This window comes from Hypanus sabinus, chromosome 9 (assembly GCF_030144855.1).
Source record: "Hypanus sabinus isolate sHypSab1 chromosome 9, sHypSab1.hap1, whole genome shotgun sequence".
Classification (NCBI taxonomy): domain Eukaryota; kingdom Metazoa; phylum Chordata; class Chondrichthyes; order Myliobatiformes; family Dasyatidae; genus Hypanus; species Hypanus sabinus.
The window spans coordinates 95,218,654-95,238,256 of NC_082714.1; the positions used below are offsets into that span (position 1 = coordinate 95,218,654).

At 46.8% G+C, this 19,603-nt stretch overlaps 1 protein-coding gene across 2 annotated transcripts in view; it reads right to left on the bottom strand.

Moving 5' to 3' along the window:
- Positions 1-437: 437 nt before the first annotated feature.
- The window catches only part of LOC132399653 (myocyte-specific enhancer factor 2D homolog), a 105,735-nt gene continuing 86,569 nt past the window's right edge, over positions 438-19,603 (bottom strand). For both annotated transcript variants that reach the window (XM_059980274.1, XM_059980273.1), the window contains exons 8-11: positions 14,936-15,111; positions 5,290-5,410; positions 3,963-4,083; positions 438-3,512 (exon numbers count right to left, since the gene is read on the bottom strand). In XM_059980274.1, the coding sequence (XP_059836257.1) occupies positions 3,197-3,512; positions 3,963-4,083; positions 5,290-5,410; positions 14,936-15,111 (734 nt within the window). In that variant the 3' untranslated portion in view covers positions 438-3,196. The remainder of the gene's footprint in view (positions 3,513-3,962; positions 4,084-5,289; positions 5,411-14,935; positions 15,112-19,603) is intronic.

The following is a 19,603-nucleotide window of genomic DNA, read 5'->3' on the forward strand; positions in this document are numbered from 1 at the left end:
CAATTTAATATTCTTTGTGTGTGTAATATACAAGCATTACCATACGGCACGGGGGGGCGGGGACAAGGGACACACACACGCACGCACACACACACTCGCATACACACACACGCGCACACACACGTGTGCACACACTCGTTCACACTCGCACGCTGCCTTTTGAGAATAAAACACTCGGCGACGTTATATTAGTGATTGTCGTTACAGAGATAAAAAGGCGAGTCCCGCCGTTAAAACCCAGCGAGCCGTCCGCCTGTCTACACACGGGAACACCAGCACAGGGCGGGAGAGAGGACAGGCGGGGAAGTGGGGGCGTCGTGGACTGGCGCCTGCCCCAATGGGTGCTCACTTGGCGTAGTCTGTGCAGTGTTTATGCCCCCTGCCCCTCCCTATGCCTACACTCTCCCACAACCCTCATCTTCACATATCCTGTTAGAGGGTGTGGGGGGGGGGGGGAAGAGCCCTTCTCAGAAACAAATTCAGCCATACCCCACCCCAAACAGGGTACCAGTAGCAAAACCTAGCTCACTATCCCAAAGGACACGAAGGAGGTGGGAGCCCTGGGCAGCAGGCAAACTATCCTGCCCCCCCAGACTGTGTGTGGGGGTGAGGGGGGCGGAGCTGGCAACCTCCCTGCCAGGTCATCCTGAAGGGGTGGAGACAGAGTCCTCGATTCCCCGACTGAGATCCACTCGGGAAGGGTGATCTTCAGTTCTGAGGTAGAGGCAGCTGTGATTGAACTGTGCACCGACTGGGAGGGGCAGGGTTTCCATATCTCCCCTCCCTGTGTGCTCAACCTGCAGGGGACAAGGACCCCTTACTCCATCTGGTAATCTGGCGAGAACCACCCCCACCTGCCCTCCTTTGAGAGGAGGCTAGCGTAGGGAGGAAAGTGAGCTTCACAAGGCAGATACTGGCATGCAGAGGAAGCCCCTGCCCACCACACCTTTGCTCCCCTGCCTCGTCCACCAGGGAAGGCAGGAGGAAGCATTCCCGGACTCAAACCCCACTCTCGTCCCTGGCCTGAAATTAAACCCTCATGCTCCCACACCCACTCTCCGCTGCTGTGGCTCAGACACAGGGAGGGGTTTAAACATGGGGACTCCTCAACCCCGGCTTCCCCACCCTGACCAACTGCTGTCAGGGAGTTGTCCGCCAAGACTGGTCACCCGTGAACAGCCGCTCCCTGGCCCTATTCACCCCACCACCAGGGCAACACAGCGCAAGGGCCCCCAGCGCCTCTGTGCCCCTCCACACCCCAACAACCGCGGAAGATCAGTGCATTCTCGCGCTTATGAAAAATATACACAATTTGTAATTCCACCTGGAAAACCAAATATAACAGCGATAAGCTTTGAGCCTGAGACACAATCTGAACACAATATATTAGCTATAATTCTTCTCTCTATTGTGCATCGAGAGGCTCAAAGTACGTTTTTTTTGTATTTTCATTTAAATATGTCAACATGCATTTTTTTTAAAAAAGAACATAAACATTCTGACAATAAATTAGCACTGTACTGCTGCGGCCCCTGCCACCCAAGGGTGTCAGTTCTGTGAACGGTTTTCCTCGAAAACCCTGTGAGCCACACACAGAACTGCAGCAGGTACGTCTCCTGAATGAGGCCTAAATATTGTGGGTCTATTGTACTTTTAAAAAAAATTATCTATACAAGTGGCAGCACATTTTAAAAAACTCAGGGGCGCGGCCAAGCACGCGCGCAGACACACACACGTACACACACTCACGTGATAAACCTACCAACCAATAACTTAAATCACTGTCGGGGGGAGCGGGGCTGTGAATCAGCTGATCACCAGCTGAGGACACCGAGGGGCTGGAAAAGGGTGGGGAGGGGGCACCTGAGGTTGGGAGGGGAATTGGGAGGTGATCAACCCTGAAGGGCAGTTGTTGGCCAGCTGGGAAAGGGGCGGGTTGAGAGGTGGAGAGAGAGAGAGAGAGGTGGATCTGGGGGAGAGGGCAGGAAGGAGACAAAGTGTGAGAAGAGGAGAGGCAAAAGAACAGATAGGTAAGGGAGACAGGAGAGAGTGGATGTGGATGTGAAGGTGGATGGATGAACTTGGGGGAAGGAGGCATACAATGGGGTGAGGGAGGAAAGGCAGGACAGATGGGCAGGACCGTGGAGGGAAGGCGGGAGAGAAAGGGTAAAGGGAGGGTTAGGCAGGGGAGAGAGGAGGAACTGGGTGCAGATGGACTGGTGGGTTGACGAAAGGGTGTGGGATGGTGGGTGGAGAGGGCTCTGTTTTCCAGCTCTCAGAGACCAGTATTTCAGGATGGGGAAGGGGTCAGAGGTCACATTCCAGGACTGACACCCCACTGGGAGTACATGAGTATGTGCCCAGAGAGGTCTGGGTGGGAATGGTGATCTCCGCTAAACCCTTACCCCAGAATTCACCCCAGGATCAGCAACCTGCCCTCAGCAGCACCCAGGGGTGGGGACAATCCGCCCAGCCCAGTGTCATGGGCAAGGATCTGGGGTTGAGGGTGGAGAAGCTCAGACACCAAGTAACAACCCCAGCTGTGGAAAACAGCAATATTTGTTCAATACAGAGGAACGTCCAACTACCACAGGGAGCCTGGAGATGGGGTGTAGATAACAGGAGGACAAGAATGAGGGAGAACATAGAAGAGGGAGGGATAGAGAGGGGTGATAGAGAGAGAGGGATAGGGAGAGGGGGAGATAGAGAGAGGGGATAGAGAGGGGGAGATAGAGAGAGGGGAGGGAGAGTAGGAGAGGGAGAGTAGGAGAGGGGGAGGGAGAGTAGGGGAGAGAGGCCCCACCCTGCTCCCATTTTACCCACTACCACTGCCAGTCCAGCGGCCCTTTGCACACCACAACCAGGTGACACTGCTGATTAAATCCTAGCCCACTGGGGTGGCATTCACACTGGGATATTGCTACCCTCTGCTGACAGAGGGGTGAAGGGAAAATGACAAGGAGGGATCTGTGGCTGATATCGAGGGGGGAGTGCGTAGTCAGTGCCAGTTTTCACCAGGATTCTTTGGTTACTGACAAGGGCTGCCAAAGAGTGCGGAGGCGGGGGATAGCGGAGGAAGGTGGGTGTGGTTGGACATTGCGTTGTGTAAAACCGGGCTATAACAAGGACAATGCCTCCCTCGAACCTTCCTGCTCCAGGGTGGTGTGGGGGAGGGTAGAGGGGATTGTGGAAGGTGTTAGGTGACCCAGGCGTCCATCCGCAGGCGCTTAGCGGAAGGGTCCTCGTCCTCCTTCCCGCCCACCCGCATGTGTCCGACAGGGGAGATGTAGCCTGCCCGGGCCTCGTCCCGCTCGCTCCCTTCCAGTGGGCTGCTGTTGCTGCTGAGGCTGTGCACCGGGGAGCGGCCTCCGTCCTGCGGGCCCTGCGGCAGGAAGCCGGAGGGGGTGGTGCGCTCGCGAGTGGGGGACACCGGTTCGGACTTCACTCGCACGTCCTGGGTGCTGCCCGTTGTCAGCGTGGAGACCTGAGGGAGCTGGTTGCTGGGCCCAACCCTGGCAGAGGAAAGGCAGTGTCATTCTCCAAGTTAGCCAGTGAAGAACTCCCACCCCACCATCCCATCACACTCCCAGGGTGAGACACAGAGTGAAGCTCCCTCCACACCGTCCCAATCACATACGTCCTGGGTCAGACACAGAGTGAAGCTCCCTCCACAGTGTCCCATCACACACTCCCAGGGTCAGACAGAGTGAAGCTCCCTCCACACCATCCCGTCACATACGCCCTGGGTCAGACGGAGTGAAGCTCCCTCCACACCGTCCCTTCACCTACTCCTGAGGTCAGACACTGGTGAAGCTCCCATTATAGAGCTCTGGGGCTTGGATAGACAAGGAACACGCCCTCTTCATTGCCCCACTGACCTGGGAACATTGACCTGTTTTCTGCCCAATGTGTGCCACCCCTGCCCACCACCCTCTGCCCAGGGGGACAGACCCTGCACTCACAGCATGTTGCCAATCGTCGCCGGTGTCAACTGTTGCCACGTCGTCACGTTGCCGAGAGATACGGCACCCGGAGAGTTGAATGACTGCAAGGCTGATAAATCAGCGCTGGTCAACTGATAGTCTGGAAGAGAGAGGGGAGGGGCAGGAGATGAAATTCCAGCAGCAGTTTGCACGTCCACCCACTGCCCTTAAACACCACTCACCTAGGACTATGTCCCAACGGCTGGACCCAAGAGTGGGGGAGCAGGGCAGGAGTCAGTGACTCTGGGTAAAGAGGAGAGAGACAGACAATGGGAGGGGCTGGAGAGTGTAATGGCAGGAGTCAGGTTGACAAAGGTCCAGAGAGCGTGTGGGGGGAACTTCGCTTTGTGTCCGACCCTAGTTATGTGTGATGGGATGGTGTGAAGGGAGCCTCACTCTGTGTCAGAGAAGTTGGGGTAGGGCTCTGAATTTTGGAATTCTCTTCAGAGGATGAGAGTCACTGAACGATGAGGCTGAGGTGAACACAATGCGGAGTTGAAGGAGGTCTGAGGGACAAGGGGGTCCTATGACTGCTTAGGAAGTGTACCATGTTTATATGGAGTGTGGGAGTGTATGCCCATGCTCGAGTATCTGAAAGGGCTGCTCATGTTCTGGCTGCAGTTCACCCCCCACGCTCCTGATGTACTAAGTATAATCACTTAGCATGGAGAGGAGTGCACTGCCTGGGGCATCTCGTGGTGGGCTTGCACCTGGGCCAGGCCAAGATAGCTAGATCTGGATGGTGAATAGATGAGGGCTCTACTTGAGCCCCTCTCCTGTGCTTACACTTGTGTCCGGGTGTCCTTGGAGAAGGAGCAGGGGGTCTCTATGGGCACATTGGGTTCATATGGTGTTGTAGGTAGTAACAATCGCAGTTTAGTTTGAAACTGTAAATAGTCTCCGAAACCCTGATTAGAGGTTTTTGTACTGTACAACACAGTAAAGGCCCTTCAGCCCACTGAGCTCCAGTTACCCAATTATACCCATGTGACCAATTAACCTGCAGTAATCCGTGCATCTTTGTAATGTGGGAGGAATCTGGAGCACCCGGAGGAAACGCTCACGGTTACAGGGAGAACATGGACACCCAACAGACAGTGGTGGAAATGAACTCGGGTCACTGGCGCTTTATTTATTATTTACAGATACACCACGGAACAGGTCTTCTTGCCCAACGAGCCGCACTGCCCATCGACCCCCAATTTAACCCTTGCCTAATCACAGGATAACTCGGGGCGGGGGGGGGATGGGGTGTGGGATGGTGCAGGGGAATGGCGCGGGGTGGGTACCGTGGCCTCGCGCTCACCTGTGTTGTAAGTGCTGTGCATTGCCGAGTAGTGCAGCCCCTGTGGCAGGAGGCTGGGCGTGGCCACTGACACCACCGGAGTGCTGAGCGACTGTGAGCCTGCAGTCAGCTGCTGTGTGCTCTGTGAGGGGGAAGAGAACCAATCAGTGGAAAGCACCAGGGGACTCCCCCCGCCCAGCAACCCACTGCCGTCACACCGCAGAGGCACCCCACCCCACATCGCAATGCTCCAAGTGTGACAGCAGGCTCCAAGGTGCACTAGCTCCTGCTACTCTGGCAGTAATGCTGTGCTCACAGTCCAACATGCCCAAACGATTCACAGACTGTCAGTCTTCCTGTGTTTATGTATCTTTTTTCATAAATCCTCTTGTATTTCCTGTTTCCCCTCTGTAAATGCTTGCAAGAAAATTAATATCAAGTAGAATATGGTAACCTACACAAACTGATAACAGCTCGGGTCAGTGACACGTATCACCAGGTTCAAGGACAGCTTCTATCCCACCGTTATAAAACTGTTCAATGGTTCCTTAAGCAGTAAGATGGATTCTTGACGTTATAATCTTATACCTTCTACCTAGCTGCACTGCACTTTCTCTGTAATCGTTACATTTCATTATTCTGCTTTACCTCGTACTACCTCAATGCACCATGCACAATAATTCAGCATCAGAATCAGGTTTATTTTCACTGACATATGTCGTGAAATTTGCTTCTGTGAAACTCACTGCAAGTTACAATAAGAAATACGGGAAAAATAATCAATAGTGCAAAAGGAGAGTGAAATAACCAGGTAGATGGTTTGTAGACCATTCAGAAATCTGATGCTGGAGGGGAAGAAGCTGTTCCTGAAATGTTGTGTGTGGGTGTTCAGGCACCCACTTGATGGTAGTAATGAGAAGGGGGTATGTTCTGGATGGTGAGGATTCTTAATGACGGATGCTGCCGTCTTGAGAATATCTGCCTTTTGAAGATGTCCTCAATGAGGGGAGGCTAGTGCCATGATGATGCTGGCTGAGTTTACAACCTTCCGCAACTTTTCTCTGAAGCTGTGCAGTGGCCCCTCAACCATTTAGAATGCTCTCCATGGTACACATACAGAAATCTGTGGTATGATCTGTACCAACAAGCTTTTCACTGTATCCCAGTGCATGTGACAATAACAAACCAACTCCAATTCCAGGCGAGGGCCACACTCCCTCACTGGGGTCAGTATCACAGTGCCGTGTGAGGGATGGCACACTGCGTCACTGCCTCAGGATGTCCCAAGCTTCATCGAGGAATCTAACAATCCTCCGCAAACATACGGCAGGAAGCATTCTGACCGGTTGCACCGCAGCCTGGAATGGAAACTTCAAATCACAAGAACACAAGGAGCTACACAGAGCAGTGGGACAGAAGTAATTCTACCACAGGTACAGCTCAGCCTCACCCTAGAGGAACATCTACAAGAGGTAGTGTCCTAGGAAGGTGACACCCATCATCAAAGACCCCCAGCATCCGGATCATGCCCTCTTCTCAATGTTACCAGCAGGCAGGAGGTACAGGTGCCTGAAGACACTCACCTCGACCCACAGCTCCTTTCCCTCTGCCATCAGGTCCTTGAACCCACCTGGAACACCATGACACTATCTTGGAATCAATCACATTTTCCCCCACAAAACTTGCACTGATGTCATAATCAAAATGCCGGAGGAACTCAGCAGGCCAGGCAGCATCTATGGAAAACGGTAAACAGCCGACATTTCAGGTCAAGACCCTCCATCAGGACTGCTGAAGGAGCTCGGCCTGAAGCGCCGACGGTTTACTCTTTTCCATAGATGCTGCCTGTCCTGCTGGGTTCCCTCATTATTTTGTGTGTGTTGCTTGGATTTCCAGCGTCTGTCAATTTTCTCATTTGTGATTGATGTCACAATATTTATTTTGTGCAGTTTGTATAGTACAAGTTATTGAACATAGTCAAGATCAGGTTATTGTCATTCAACTGTACACACGTATACCACCAAATGAAACGACATTCCTCTGCACTAAGGTGCACAAAACTGTACATATGGGTGCTACGGTAATGCAGCGGTTAGCATGATGCAATTACAGCTTGGGGCATTGGGAGTTTGCAGATCAATTCTGACATCATCTGTAGCCCTTCCTGTGTGCGTGGGGGCTTCCTCTGGGTGCTGCAGATACCTCCCACCATTCAAAGATGTACAGGTTAGCAGATTGTAAATTATCCTGTCTTAAAGTTAGAGTTAATCGGGGGTTTTTAGGGCAGAAGAGCCAGCTCTGTGCTGATTCTCAATAAATAAGTACAATGCTTATAAAAAGCTCCCCCCCTAAAAGTTTTGTTTTATTGTTTTGCACCATTGAATCACAGTGGATTTAATTTTGCTTTTTTGACACTGATCAACAAAAAAAAACTTTCATGTCAAAGTGACAACAGATCTCTACAAAGTGATCTAAATTAATTACAAATATAAAACACAAAGTAATTGATTGTGCAAGTATTCACCACCCCACCATCCCCAAATATGACACACCAAATCATCACTGGTGTAGGCATTGGTTTTGGAAGTTACATGATTAGTTAACTGGAATCTGTTTTTGAAGACCTGTGAGCAGTCAAGGTGCTTCTATTGACTACAGTCAAAATGCATGTGCATCTGGAAGGTTCAACTGCTGGTGAGTCAGTGTCCTTGCAAAACCTCACCATGAAGACAAAAGAACACTCCAATCAACTCGGTGAAAAGATTACTGAAAAGCACAAGTGAGGAGATGGATACACAAAAATTTCCCAGTCACTAAATATCCTTTGGATCACAGTTAAGAAGTGGAAAGAATATGGCCCAGCTGTAAATCTGCCTAGAGCAGGCTATATTCAAAACCTGAGTGACTGTGTAAAAAGGACCTAGCGAGAGAGGTCACCAAGAGACCTATGACAACTCTGGAGAAGGTACAGGCTCAGTCACTGCAATGGGAGTGACAGCGCAAACAACAGCAGTTGCAGCTTTATGGGGAGAGTGGCAAAGAAAAAGCCACTGTTGAAAAAAAACTCTCATGAAAACAGCTAGGGTTTGCCAGAAGGCATGTAGGAGACTCTGAACTCAGCTGGAAGAAGGTTCTATGGTCTCATTAAATCAAAACTGAGCTTTTTGGTCATCAGACTAAAAGCTATGTCTGGCGTAATCATCAAAAAAAACACCATCCCTATCGTGAAGCACGCTGGTGGCTGCATCATGCTGTGGGAATGGTGGGAATGCAGCAGGCCCTGGAAGGTTTGTGAAGATGAGGGTAACATAAATGCAGCAAAACACAGGAAATTCCTGACGGAAAACCTGATACAGTCTACAAAAGAACTGAAACTTGGGAGATTTGTTTTCCAGCAAGTCAATGGCCCCAAGCATACAGCCAAAGCTATACAGGAATGGGTTAAAAACAACAAAGTTAATGCACTGGAGTGGCCAAGTGTCACTCTCAATCTGCCTCTGTCCAGACCTCAATCCAATTGAGAATTTGTTGCTGGACTTGAAAAGGGCTGTTCACTCACGACCGCCATACAATCTTACAGAACTTGAGCAGTTTGGTAAAGAAGAATGGGGAAAAATTGCAGTGTCCAGATGTGCAAAGCAGAGAGAGACCTATCCACACAGACTCAAGGCTGTAATTGCTGCCAAAGGTGCACCTACTTGAAGGGGGTGAATGCTTATGCAGTCAATTATTTTATTTTATTTGTAATTAATTTAGATCACTTTGTAGAGATCCATTTTCACTTTGACATGAAAAAATCTTTTTCTGTGAACAGTGTCAAAAAAGCCAAATTAAATTCACTGTGATTCAATGTTGTAAAACAATAAAACATGAAAACTTCCGGGGGGTGGGGGGAGAATACTAGAATACTTTTTACTGGCACCGTACATAAACATAACTCAGGCACAAAACACATAAGGTAATAAGCTAATGTTAACTTGTATTAACCATGAATCTCGAAAGTTGAACTGCTTCAGGCCAAGCATGGTGAGTTCCCTGCCCCTTCTTCTGAAGCAACGCAATAATGTATCTCATTCTGTGTTGGTGATCTGCAGTGGGCAGTCAGTGTTTGCCTCACAGGAACAGCTGGTGGAGACTAGAGTCCATATCATGCAGCTGTTTGGGGGAATCAGAACTGGGTTTATTATCTCTGACGTATCACTGACAGAGTGCAGAGGAGATTTGTCAGAACGAGAGCATGTCTTATGAGGATAGGTTGAGCATGCTGGGCTTTTCTCTCTCAAGTGCAGGACGACGTGAGGTGATTTGATAGAGGTGTACAAGATGATCAGAGGCGCGGATAACATGGACAGCCAGAGTCATTTTCCCAGGGCAGAAATGACTAATACAAATGGACATAATTTTAAGGTGATAGCAGGAGAGTGGTAGGTGTGTGGAATGCCCTACCAGAAGTGCCAGTAGAGGCAGATAAATTAGATCTAAGAAACTCTGAGCTAGGCACATTGGTGAGAGAAAAATGAAGGGCTGTGGAGGAGGGAAGGGTTAGATTGATGTGAGTAAGTTAAAAGGTTGGCACAACATTGTGGGCCAAAGGGTCTGTACTGTGTTGTACTGTTCTACTTGTCACATGAAATTTGTTATTTTGCAGCAGCATGACAGTGTAATACATAGAAATTACTGTAATTTACAATATTTAAAATGCACTAATTTTCATTGCAATTATAGCCTGGGAACAATTAACTTCTTCTGTCATCAGCTGAGATCCTGGGGTATCTCTCTAGCCATCTTTCTAGAGATACGGTGAGGGACAAGTCCTTCTGGCTGTCATTTAACCCTCGCCTAATCACAGGACAACTTCCCAATTAACCTACTAACTGGTATGTGGGAAGAAACCACAGCACCCAGAGTCACCACACAGTCACGGGGGAATGCAGAAACTCTTTATAGACAGCACTGGAATTGAACTCCGAACTCCTAACACGGCAATAGCATTACGCTAGCTGCCTCCCTACCCCAGTTAATCCACAGGAACTGCAGGCATCCCTGGAGCACTCGGTGAGTGTGCCTGTCTGCCTTCCATTTGCAGTCACTACCAGGCTCCTTGCCCCCGCCCCCACTTTCAGTACAATTCTGAATGCTTCCTGCACCTCCCCCAGACCCAATGCAGAAAGGAAAACCCTCGCCAAGGACTACCAACACACTTAGTTATATAAATAACTTCGGCCTCATAGCTCTTATATCAAATAAATATCCCTGGTGTAGAGATGTTTTATAATGCACCCCCTCCCCATGGATTTAGGCTTGAAAACAGATACTGTGACCAGTTACTGCCCATTGCAATTGTTTGCAGGTGGACAATAGACAGCGACGTGACTGGGTGAGCCGGGAAAAGCTGTTCCAACAGTGAGAATACAGGCAGGGAGACTTTGAATGCACTGTGTTATTTATAATCACTCGTGTCCGCCCTATCTTTCACCATGGACAATTGCTCAGTAGAGCACAGGATCAGGGCTCTTGGCTATGCTGAACATGGCGTCTAACTAAACTAATTCTCTGCTGCCTGCACGTGATCCATCTTTGTCCATTCCTTGCATAGCCATGTGTCTATGTAACAGCTTCAGAAACACCACTATGGGATCACTTTCCAACACCATCCCAGGCACCCATCACATTCTGTGTAAAGAAAAATCTTGCTCCACACATCTCCCTCTACTATTATACATTTCTACCCTGGGAGAAAGATACAGCCTTTTCATTTTAGGAACTCTTATCAGATCACCTCTCTCACCTTCTGCTGCTCTACAGTAAGCAACACATTTTGTCCGATCTCTCATTAGAGCACACACACTCCTGTACAGGCATATCCCAGTAAACTCAAAAGATTCTGCAGATGTTGGAAATCTTAAGCAGCACACACAAAATGCTGGAGTAACTCAGTAGGTCAGAGGGCATCTATGGAGGGTAATGAACAGTTGACATTTCCAGCCGAAACCCTTCTTCAGAAGTCCTGTTTATTCCTCTCCACAGATACTGCCTGACATGCTGAGTTCCTGCAGCACTTTGAGCTTCTTGGTAAAATTTTCTGCAGCCACTCCAAACCCTCCACATCTTCATTCCCCAATAACGTTTCAGAACTGAATGAAAACTGAGAATTCCACTGAGTAACCATGTCAGTCACTATAACAGCAAATGGACAATGCACTAGCAATTTATTTTTGCACTATTTATTTATATTTATTAATGTAAGCTATAGTAATATTTTATGTATTGCTCTGTAAGGTTGCCACAGTGATAATAAACCCGATTCTGATGCGGTGTGTCGGGTGGATATGATTAAATTGTGGGGATGAGCTGCCATCTGCTGGTGTACGGCAGTACTGCAGAATTCTCATTTCACCACAGAGGTCTGAGAGAGCAGGACAAGAAATCCCTGTTCTTAGCTGTCACGATCCACCTGACCAACCTATACATCCCCCTGCAGATCTGGGGAGTAGCTGTGTCTCTGTGCCTCGTGCCTCAAGCTCCAAAAGGCCCATTCTGAGGATGAATGCAGTGAGACCAGCTAAATGCCTGGGCACAAAGGGATGGCCAGTGCTGAGGGAGAAACTGGTGGTTTGTGCTTTTAGGTTTTGGGAAGAAGATCCAAAAGCTTGAAAGAATATAGCACCAGGCTCAAAGACAGCTATTGCCCCACTGTAATGATTTAAATAACCCCCAGTATCATAAGATGGACTGTTAACTCACAATTTACCTTGTTATGAGCTTGAACCTCATTGTTTACCTGCACTGCACTTTCTCTGTCATTGTTACACTCCAGTCTGTATTACGTTATTGTTGTTTGTTCTAGATCAATGCACTGTGTAATGATCTGCTCATTACACATCTTACATACTGCTCATTACGTGAACAGTGCAAGACAAGCTTTTCACAACATGTGACAATAATAAACCAGGGGATCTCCTGGGCCTTTAAACCTGTGCTCTTGCAGACCTTTACACAGGGATGATGTCTCTTCACGTGATACACATCCCCATTGAAAAAATGCACCCCAGAAAGCACCTTTTCTGGATGCATCAGATTGGTGCAGCAACTGCTCTGCCTGTGCTCACAAGAAATGCAGAGAGTTGTGGACACAGCTCAGCAAATCATGGAAAACAGCCTCTCACTGTAGACTCTGTCTATATCTCTTACTTCCTCGATAAAGCAGCCAACATAATCAAAGACCTCTGCCACCCTACACGTTCTCTCTTCTCCCCTTTCCCATCGCACAGTAAATACAAAGGCCTGAAAGCAGGTATCACCAGGCTCAGGGACGTCTGCTACTCCACGATGATCAGACGATTGAAAGAACAGCTTGTGCAATAAGTTAAACTCCGGATCTCTCAATCTAACTCACTGTGGCCCTTGCACCTTATTGTTCACCCACACTGCGCTTTCTCTGTAACTGTAACACTCCGGTATATTCTCCAACACGCTTATAACGCTGGAACAACTCAGCAGGTCAGGCAGAATAAACAGTCAACATTGTGGGTCCAGACAGTTCATCAGGACTAGAAAGGAAGCGGGAAGAAGGAAGAGAAAAGAAGTGCTTGAAACAGCCTGAAAAGTCAACTCTTCATTTCTTTCCTGACTTTGTATGTTCCTCCAACATTTTTGTCTATCTTGTCTGGAATTTTAGCAGAATCTCAACCTTTATTGAGACACAGCACAGAATAGACCCCTCCAGTGTTTCAAGCTGCGCCAGCCCGCAAGACCCAATTTAACCCTCGCATAATCACAGGACAGTTTACAATGACCAATTAACCTACTAACCGGTAAGTCTTTGGACTGAGGGAGGAAACTGGAGCACCCAGAGAAAACCCACGTATTTGACGGGAGGAACTTATAAACTTACAGAAGACATCGAAATTGAACTCTGAACTCCAGCACCCCAAGGTGTAACAATGTCATCCTAACCGCTACAATGCCGTGGCTCCCCGTTTACTATATTCTGCATTCTTCTGTATCAGCTCATGTACTTATGTGGGAATATTCTGTCAGGAGGGCATACAAAGCTTTCCATTGCATCTCGGAGCGGAGGGCAATAATAAATCAATTATCAATTCCTTCGGCCAACATTAGCTGAACAAGTCTACCACCCCATGCTTACTGTGTGCCATCCAGCTGCTGTATTGGTGCTTATTGCAAAAACACAACATTCCAGGAGGATTCTTAGCAACACAAAGCAGACAGCAATAGCAGAGCATGCGTGGAGTTGATCTGTATGTAGACATCGCATGGTTGCAGGAAAGGCAGCTAGCACTTCCACACAGCAAAGACGGGAACGGGCCTCAACCATCATAACTAGCCTGAGCTCACTGACCAGTTAAAACCCCAACCCCAGGGCACAAGAGAGATGTGGTCATGGTGGGATCAAGCCAGACGGAGTCTGGACAAACAGAACTCGCTCTTCAATGTCAGATACCAACTAAACCCCAACCCCAGGGCACAGGGGAGACTTGGTTATGAGGAACACATGGTCACTGTAGATGCAGAGGACAGGGAATGTCAGATCAGTCAAAACACTTGGGATCTGCAGTAAACACACACACACACACACCAGTGCAACTTCACTGAGCGTGGCTCTGCAGAATGCGCCAAAATTGCTGTTCAAGCTGTAAGGACAGCCTCAATATACCAGGATGTCCCTTTAGAACAGTGAGAAGGAGGAATTTCTTTAACCAGAGGGTGGAATTCATTGCCAAGGATGGCTGTGGTGGCCAAGTCATTGAGTATATTTATAGTGGAGGTTGATAGGCTCTTGATTAGTCAGGGTGTCAAAGGTTACAGGGAGAAGGCAGGAGAATGGAGTTGAGAGGGATAATAGATTGGGAAAACGCGATGGGCAAATGGCTGAATTCTGCTCCTATTTGTCTTATGTTCTTCAAGTCTTCAACAATCCAGAGTGGGATTCACACCCACAGCCAGGTGTCCAAAGCGGGGAGAAAAGGCAGGGATTCAAACAAGGTTCAGGCAATACCATCTCACTCAGCACTCACCAATTGCAGCTCCTCCTCTGTCTGACAGCATGGAAAAGCAGGAGAGGCACACAGTCACCGAACAGCACAGGAAATACACACCTTGAGAACACCCACAGCCCTCCAGCCCACCATGCCCTAAGCATGCTCTGTCAACATCTTAAGGAGATAGATTAAAGCCCCCTCCACACTGTCCCATCATACACTCCTGAAGACGGACACAAAGTGAAACTCCTTCTACACACACTCCAAGGGTCAGACACAGAGTGAAGCTCTCTCCACACTGTCCCATCACACATTCCTGGGTCAAACAGAGTGAAGTTCCCTCTACACCATCCCATCACACACTCCTGGGATCAAATACAGGGTGAAGGATCCCTCTACACCATTCCATCACACACTCCTGGGATCAAATACAGGGTGAAGATCCCTCTACACCATTCCATCACACATTCCTGGGGTCAAACACAGAATGAAGTTTCCTCTACACCATCCTGGTGCTCCATCAGGATACTCTGCAATTCCCAGAATTATGCTTTCCTCCTTTCTCACCCATCCCATTTTAAATAACTAGCACACTAACCCCCCACTCCCACTCCAGCAGCCATGGAAGGTCAGTGAGCAGCTGCCCACTGTTCGCTGGGACTTACCAGGGAGCCCATCAGTCCTTTGCTCTGCGAGGTGATGACCCGAAGGTCCGGCTTTCGGCTGTTAACAAGTGGCAGCTGTGCGACAGGGGGCGGCGGCGACTTTGGCGGCATCACCTTGCCCAGACTAGTGGTGGTGAGCAGTCCGGGCGAGGACCTCTGGTTCACGTAACCGTTCCCTGCAACAAAACAGGGCGGGGAACAATAAGTCACAAGTAGTCAACTACCCCAGGTCAGAGGAGGGTGCAGATACTGGAGGCGCTCAGGAGGCTGAGCAGCATCTGATGAAGTCACAACCTGCACTAGGATAGAGTGGGAAGTACAAAGGTCATGACCTTGCACCAGGATAGAGTGGGGAGTATAAAGGTCATGACCTCCACCAAGACAGCTGGGAGTTCAAAGGTCATGATCCTGCCCTTGGACAGAGTGGGGAGTATAAAGATCATGACCTCGCACCAGGACAGAGTAGAGAGTAGAAAGGTCATGACCCTGCACTCGGACAGAGCAAGGAGTATAAAGGTCATGACCTTGCACCAGGATAGAGTGGGGAGTATAAAGGTCATGACCTCCACCAAGACAGCTGGGAGTTCAAAGGTCATGATCCTGCCCTTGGACAGAGTGGGGAGTATAAAGAGACAACCAGTGTAAAGAGGGGAACGGCAGGCGTGACACAGGAGAGAACTACCTCCACCCATGATTCTTCAAACACTCTTCCAACAGGGGTTAAGAAAACCTTGTCGCTTAGTGTGTTGAAGACCAGTAGATAACACAGTACACAGTATAGTACAGCACAGTACAAGCCCTTTAGCCCACGATGTAACCTACTCCAAGATCAATCTAACCTTTCCCTCCCACACAGCTCTCCATTTTACTATCATCCATGTGTCTATCTACGGTCGCTTGGATTTCCGTTACCATCACTCCAGCAGTATGCTCAATGCACTCACAACTCTGTTAAACAACCTACCTCTGACATCACCCCTATACTTTCCTCCAATCACCTTTCAATTATACCCTCTCATACTGGCTAGGTAACAGTTCAAAGTAAGTTCATTATCAAAGTACATACATGTCACCATATTCAACCGTGAGATTTGTTTCCCTAAAAACATACTCAGTAAATCCAAGAAACATAATAGAATTAATGAAAGACCGCACCCAATACGACAGACAAACAATGCGCAAAAGACAAACTGTGCAAATCCAAAAGAAAATAATAATAATAAATAAATATAGAGAACATGAGATGAAGAGCCCTTGAAAGTGAGTCCATAGGTCAGGTTTTCTCAAACGGAGTTCTGCTTAACACTAGGTTGCTACGGGTTCCAAGGGAGATTGTGATTTTAAAAAATAAACATCGTTTTTTGAACTTCGCACAGGTCGCAATGCCAGCGCTCGCACTGGTGGGCAGTGACTGAGCAGTCCCGTTAGCAATCTCGTTAGAGGTCTCTCAGCCTGGTATGGCAGTGCGTAATACGATGGTGTTTATTTGGCTGAGTCCACTCTCAATTTTTGAAGCAAGATATGGAAGGCCATTGATAGTTGGAGAGTGCTGTATTGCGGTGGGGGGGGAGGGAGGAGGACGGGAGGCTGATAAAGAGCATGAAGTTCCTTTTCCAAGCATTGAATGGACTCACTTGCTCAACATGGGCTCTTGATGTCAACTTCTCCCTCCTCAACTTCCCCTTATGTGCTGTCAACTAACTTATGGAAGAAAACACACTCTACCGGTTTAGTGGAAAATTGGAGGTCATCATCAATAAAATGGCCCAGGAAGCGAGTCATTTAGTAGCAGAACTTATAACCCAGAAAAGGAGAAGTCACACAGTTGGTGAGAACCTAATAATGCCAGCATGTAAAATTATAGTGGGTAAAATGCTAAGACAAGATAGAGTACAAGAAATTGACAAGGTTTCACTGTCAAACAGTACGAACAGTCGATGTGTTGATGACATGTCGCATGACGTTGAAGAGGTTTTATGTGATAAACTAAAATAACACCAACTTCTCAATCCAGGTTGATAAGTCAACAGATTTCATCAATAAATGTCATGATGTAACATTTGTAAGATTTGTAAATGATAGTGAAATTCAAGAAAACTTTTTTTGTTGGCAAGAGCTGCCTGAAACAAGCGAAGACCAAGGCATATTTAAAGTTTGGAAACAAACAGTCTGTCCTGGAGGAACTGTGTTGGCATCTGTGCTGATTGTGCCAATCAATAGTTCATGAGAGGATTCATCTCTCTTGTAAAAAAGAAAATCATGACATTGTCACAACATACTGCTTTCTTCACAAAGAGAGGTGCTGATGTTAAAAACTCAGAGGAAATGAAAACAATTCAGGATGATGCTACAAAAAAGATTAACTTTATTAAACGACTAGTTCACTCGAGAGTGTTTAAAAACCCGTGAACCTGGACAAAGAGCACAACAATCTCCTGCTACACACAGAAATCTGGTGGCTTAGCAGGGAAAGAGTTTTCAACAGGGTGCTTGAGCTAAAAAGCGAATTGCAGGAGTACTTTCAAGAAAATAGTAGGCCAGATTTTGCTGGGTGCTTTGAAACTGAAGAAAAGCTACAGAAACTAGCCTACTTAGCAGAAATTTTTCATCATTATGAACCAGCTGAACAAGTCTCTACAAGGCCCTGGAGAAAATACAAATACAACTACAAAAAAAAAATCAACAAAATGGAGATTTATACAGTGCAAAACAAATGTGTCTAATATATAATTCATAATAATAAGGAAAAAGCACCCAAAATAAAATCATATAAAGTTAGTATCCTCCCTACCCTCCCACTACAGGTCAACCACTTCAATGTGTAAAAGAAAAATTAATCAGAGCATTCAACCCCAAAGAGTTGTAAATATATATTAAAAAAAAGAAAATATACCAAAACTATAATGTAATACATATCAATAAAATCCGTAAAACTGACAGGAAAAAAAGCTGAAAGTAAGGGATTATAGTACAAAAAAAAAGAATAAACTTAATCTAAAGAGGAGTTACGAAAGTATTCAAGAAAAGGTCCCCACACCTTATGAAACCTTATGTCCGAATTGAGAAGTGAATAATGAATCTCTTCAAGGTCTAAACAGGACATAATATCACTAAGCCATTGAGCATGAGTGGGTGGGGCAACATCTCTCCACCTGAGAAGAACCATCTAGCCAAAAGAGAGGCAAAAGATAATATTCGCCGTTTAGTCGGACTCAAATGCATGTCTACTTCTCCTAAGGTGCCGAAAAGAGCAACCAGAGGGTTAGGTTCTATGGGGCAATTAACAACATGAGATAAAGATAAAAAAAACCTCTCTCCGGATTTTCTTCTGACAAGAACAAGCCCAGTACATATGAATAAGAGAAGCCCTGCCCCCTTTACACTTGTCACAGACTGGACTAATGTCAGGATAAAACCGCGATAATTTAGTTTTAGACATATGAGCCCTACGTATAAACTTTAAACTGCAAAATTTGCAATCTTAACTGCAAAAACTGCAAGATATTTCTTTATCTGAATTTGGGATTCAATTCTTAAGTCAGTTAAAAAGAAACCTTGAAATGTTTTCACTGCTGCTTAGGCTTGAGAGTGAGGAAGGATCAGAAAGTCTCGAGTCTTCTTGTAAACCACCTGGAAGAACTGCAAAACAAAACTGAACAGTATTTTTCCTCCCTTTCAACAATGGGTGAAGGACCCTTTCTCTGAATCTTCTGCTCAGCCTGAGAATTTGACTTTGAGAGAAGAGGAAGCACTTTGCGAGCTGCAAACTGATCATGCACTCAAGGTAAGATTTACTGAGCTGTTGCTAGACAAGTTCTGGATTTCTGTGAAAGAAGAGTATCCTGCCATTCATCAGAAAGCAATGAATCTATTGCTGCAGTTGTCAACTTTTTACAAGTGTGAGCAAGCTTTTTCTTGTTTAATAAGCATCAAGAGAAAGGATAGAAATCGTCTCATTTCAGTTGAAGGTGAAATCCGTGTGTGCTTAACTCAAGTTCGACCCAGAATTGAGTATTTTTGCAGCAAAAATCAAGTGCAGGTTTCACAGGCTAGGCTGATATTTGAGCCTGATCACATCACTTAGTAAGAAAAAGTTTTTTCAAAATCTTGCATAAAATTGTGTCTCAGGCTATATTTTTATTTATATTGCTTTGGCTTTTGGTTTTTAGTAACTTTACCATTCAACATTGTCAAAAATGTTCATGTTATACACAGCATTAATTAAAATAAATTTACAACCTTTATTTAAATTAAATACACCAAGCCTACCTTCAGAAAAATTAAACTCCCATTTTAGCTTAAGCCTGTTCTTTAACAGAAATTTATTATTTGCCTTACGAGTTTTTAAAATTAACGAAAGGGAAAGAAAGAGATTAATTTCAAGAAAGGTAAACTAAGCTTAACTACCTGGTTTTTCAAAAAAGGTTGGTTAAAAATCATTCTCAACTCAAAAGAACATTGACAATTATTTTTGGATTCCTCTATTTACAACTTATTGATCACACTAATGCACCATGAGCTGTAGATGTAAAAATTTTTTACATAGGGGTTCCCAGAGGTCTGAAAATTATTTCAAGGGTCCTTCCAGGGCAAAAAAGGTTGAGAAAAGTTGCCATAGGTTATGGGAACAGTTTAGAGATGGAGCGAGTGAGGTTGAGTGAAGTTCGG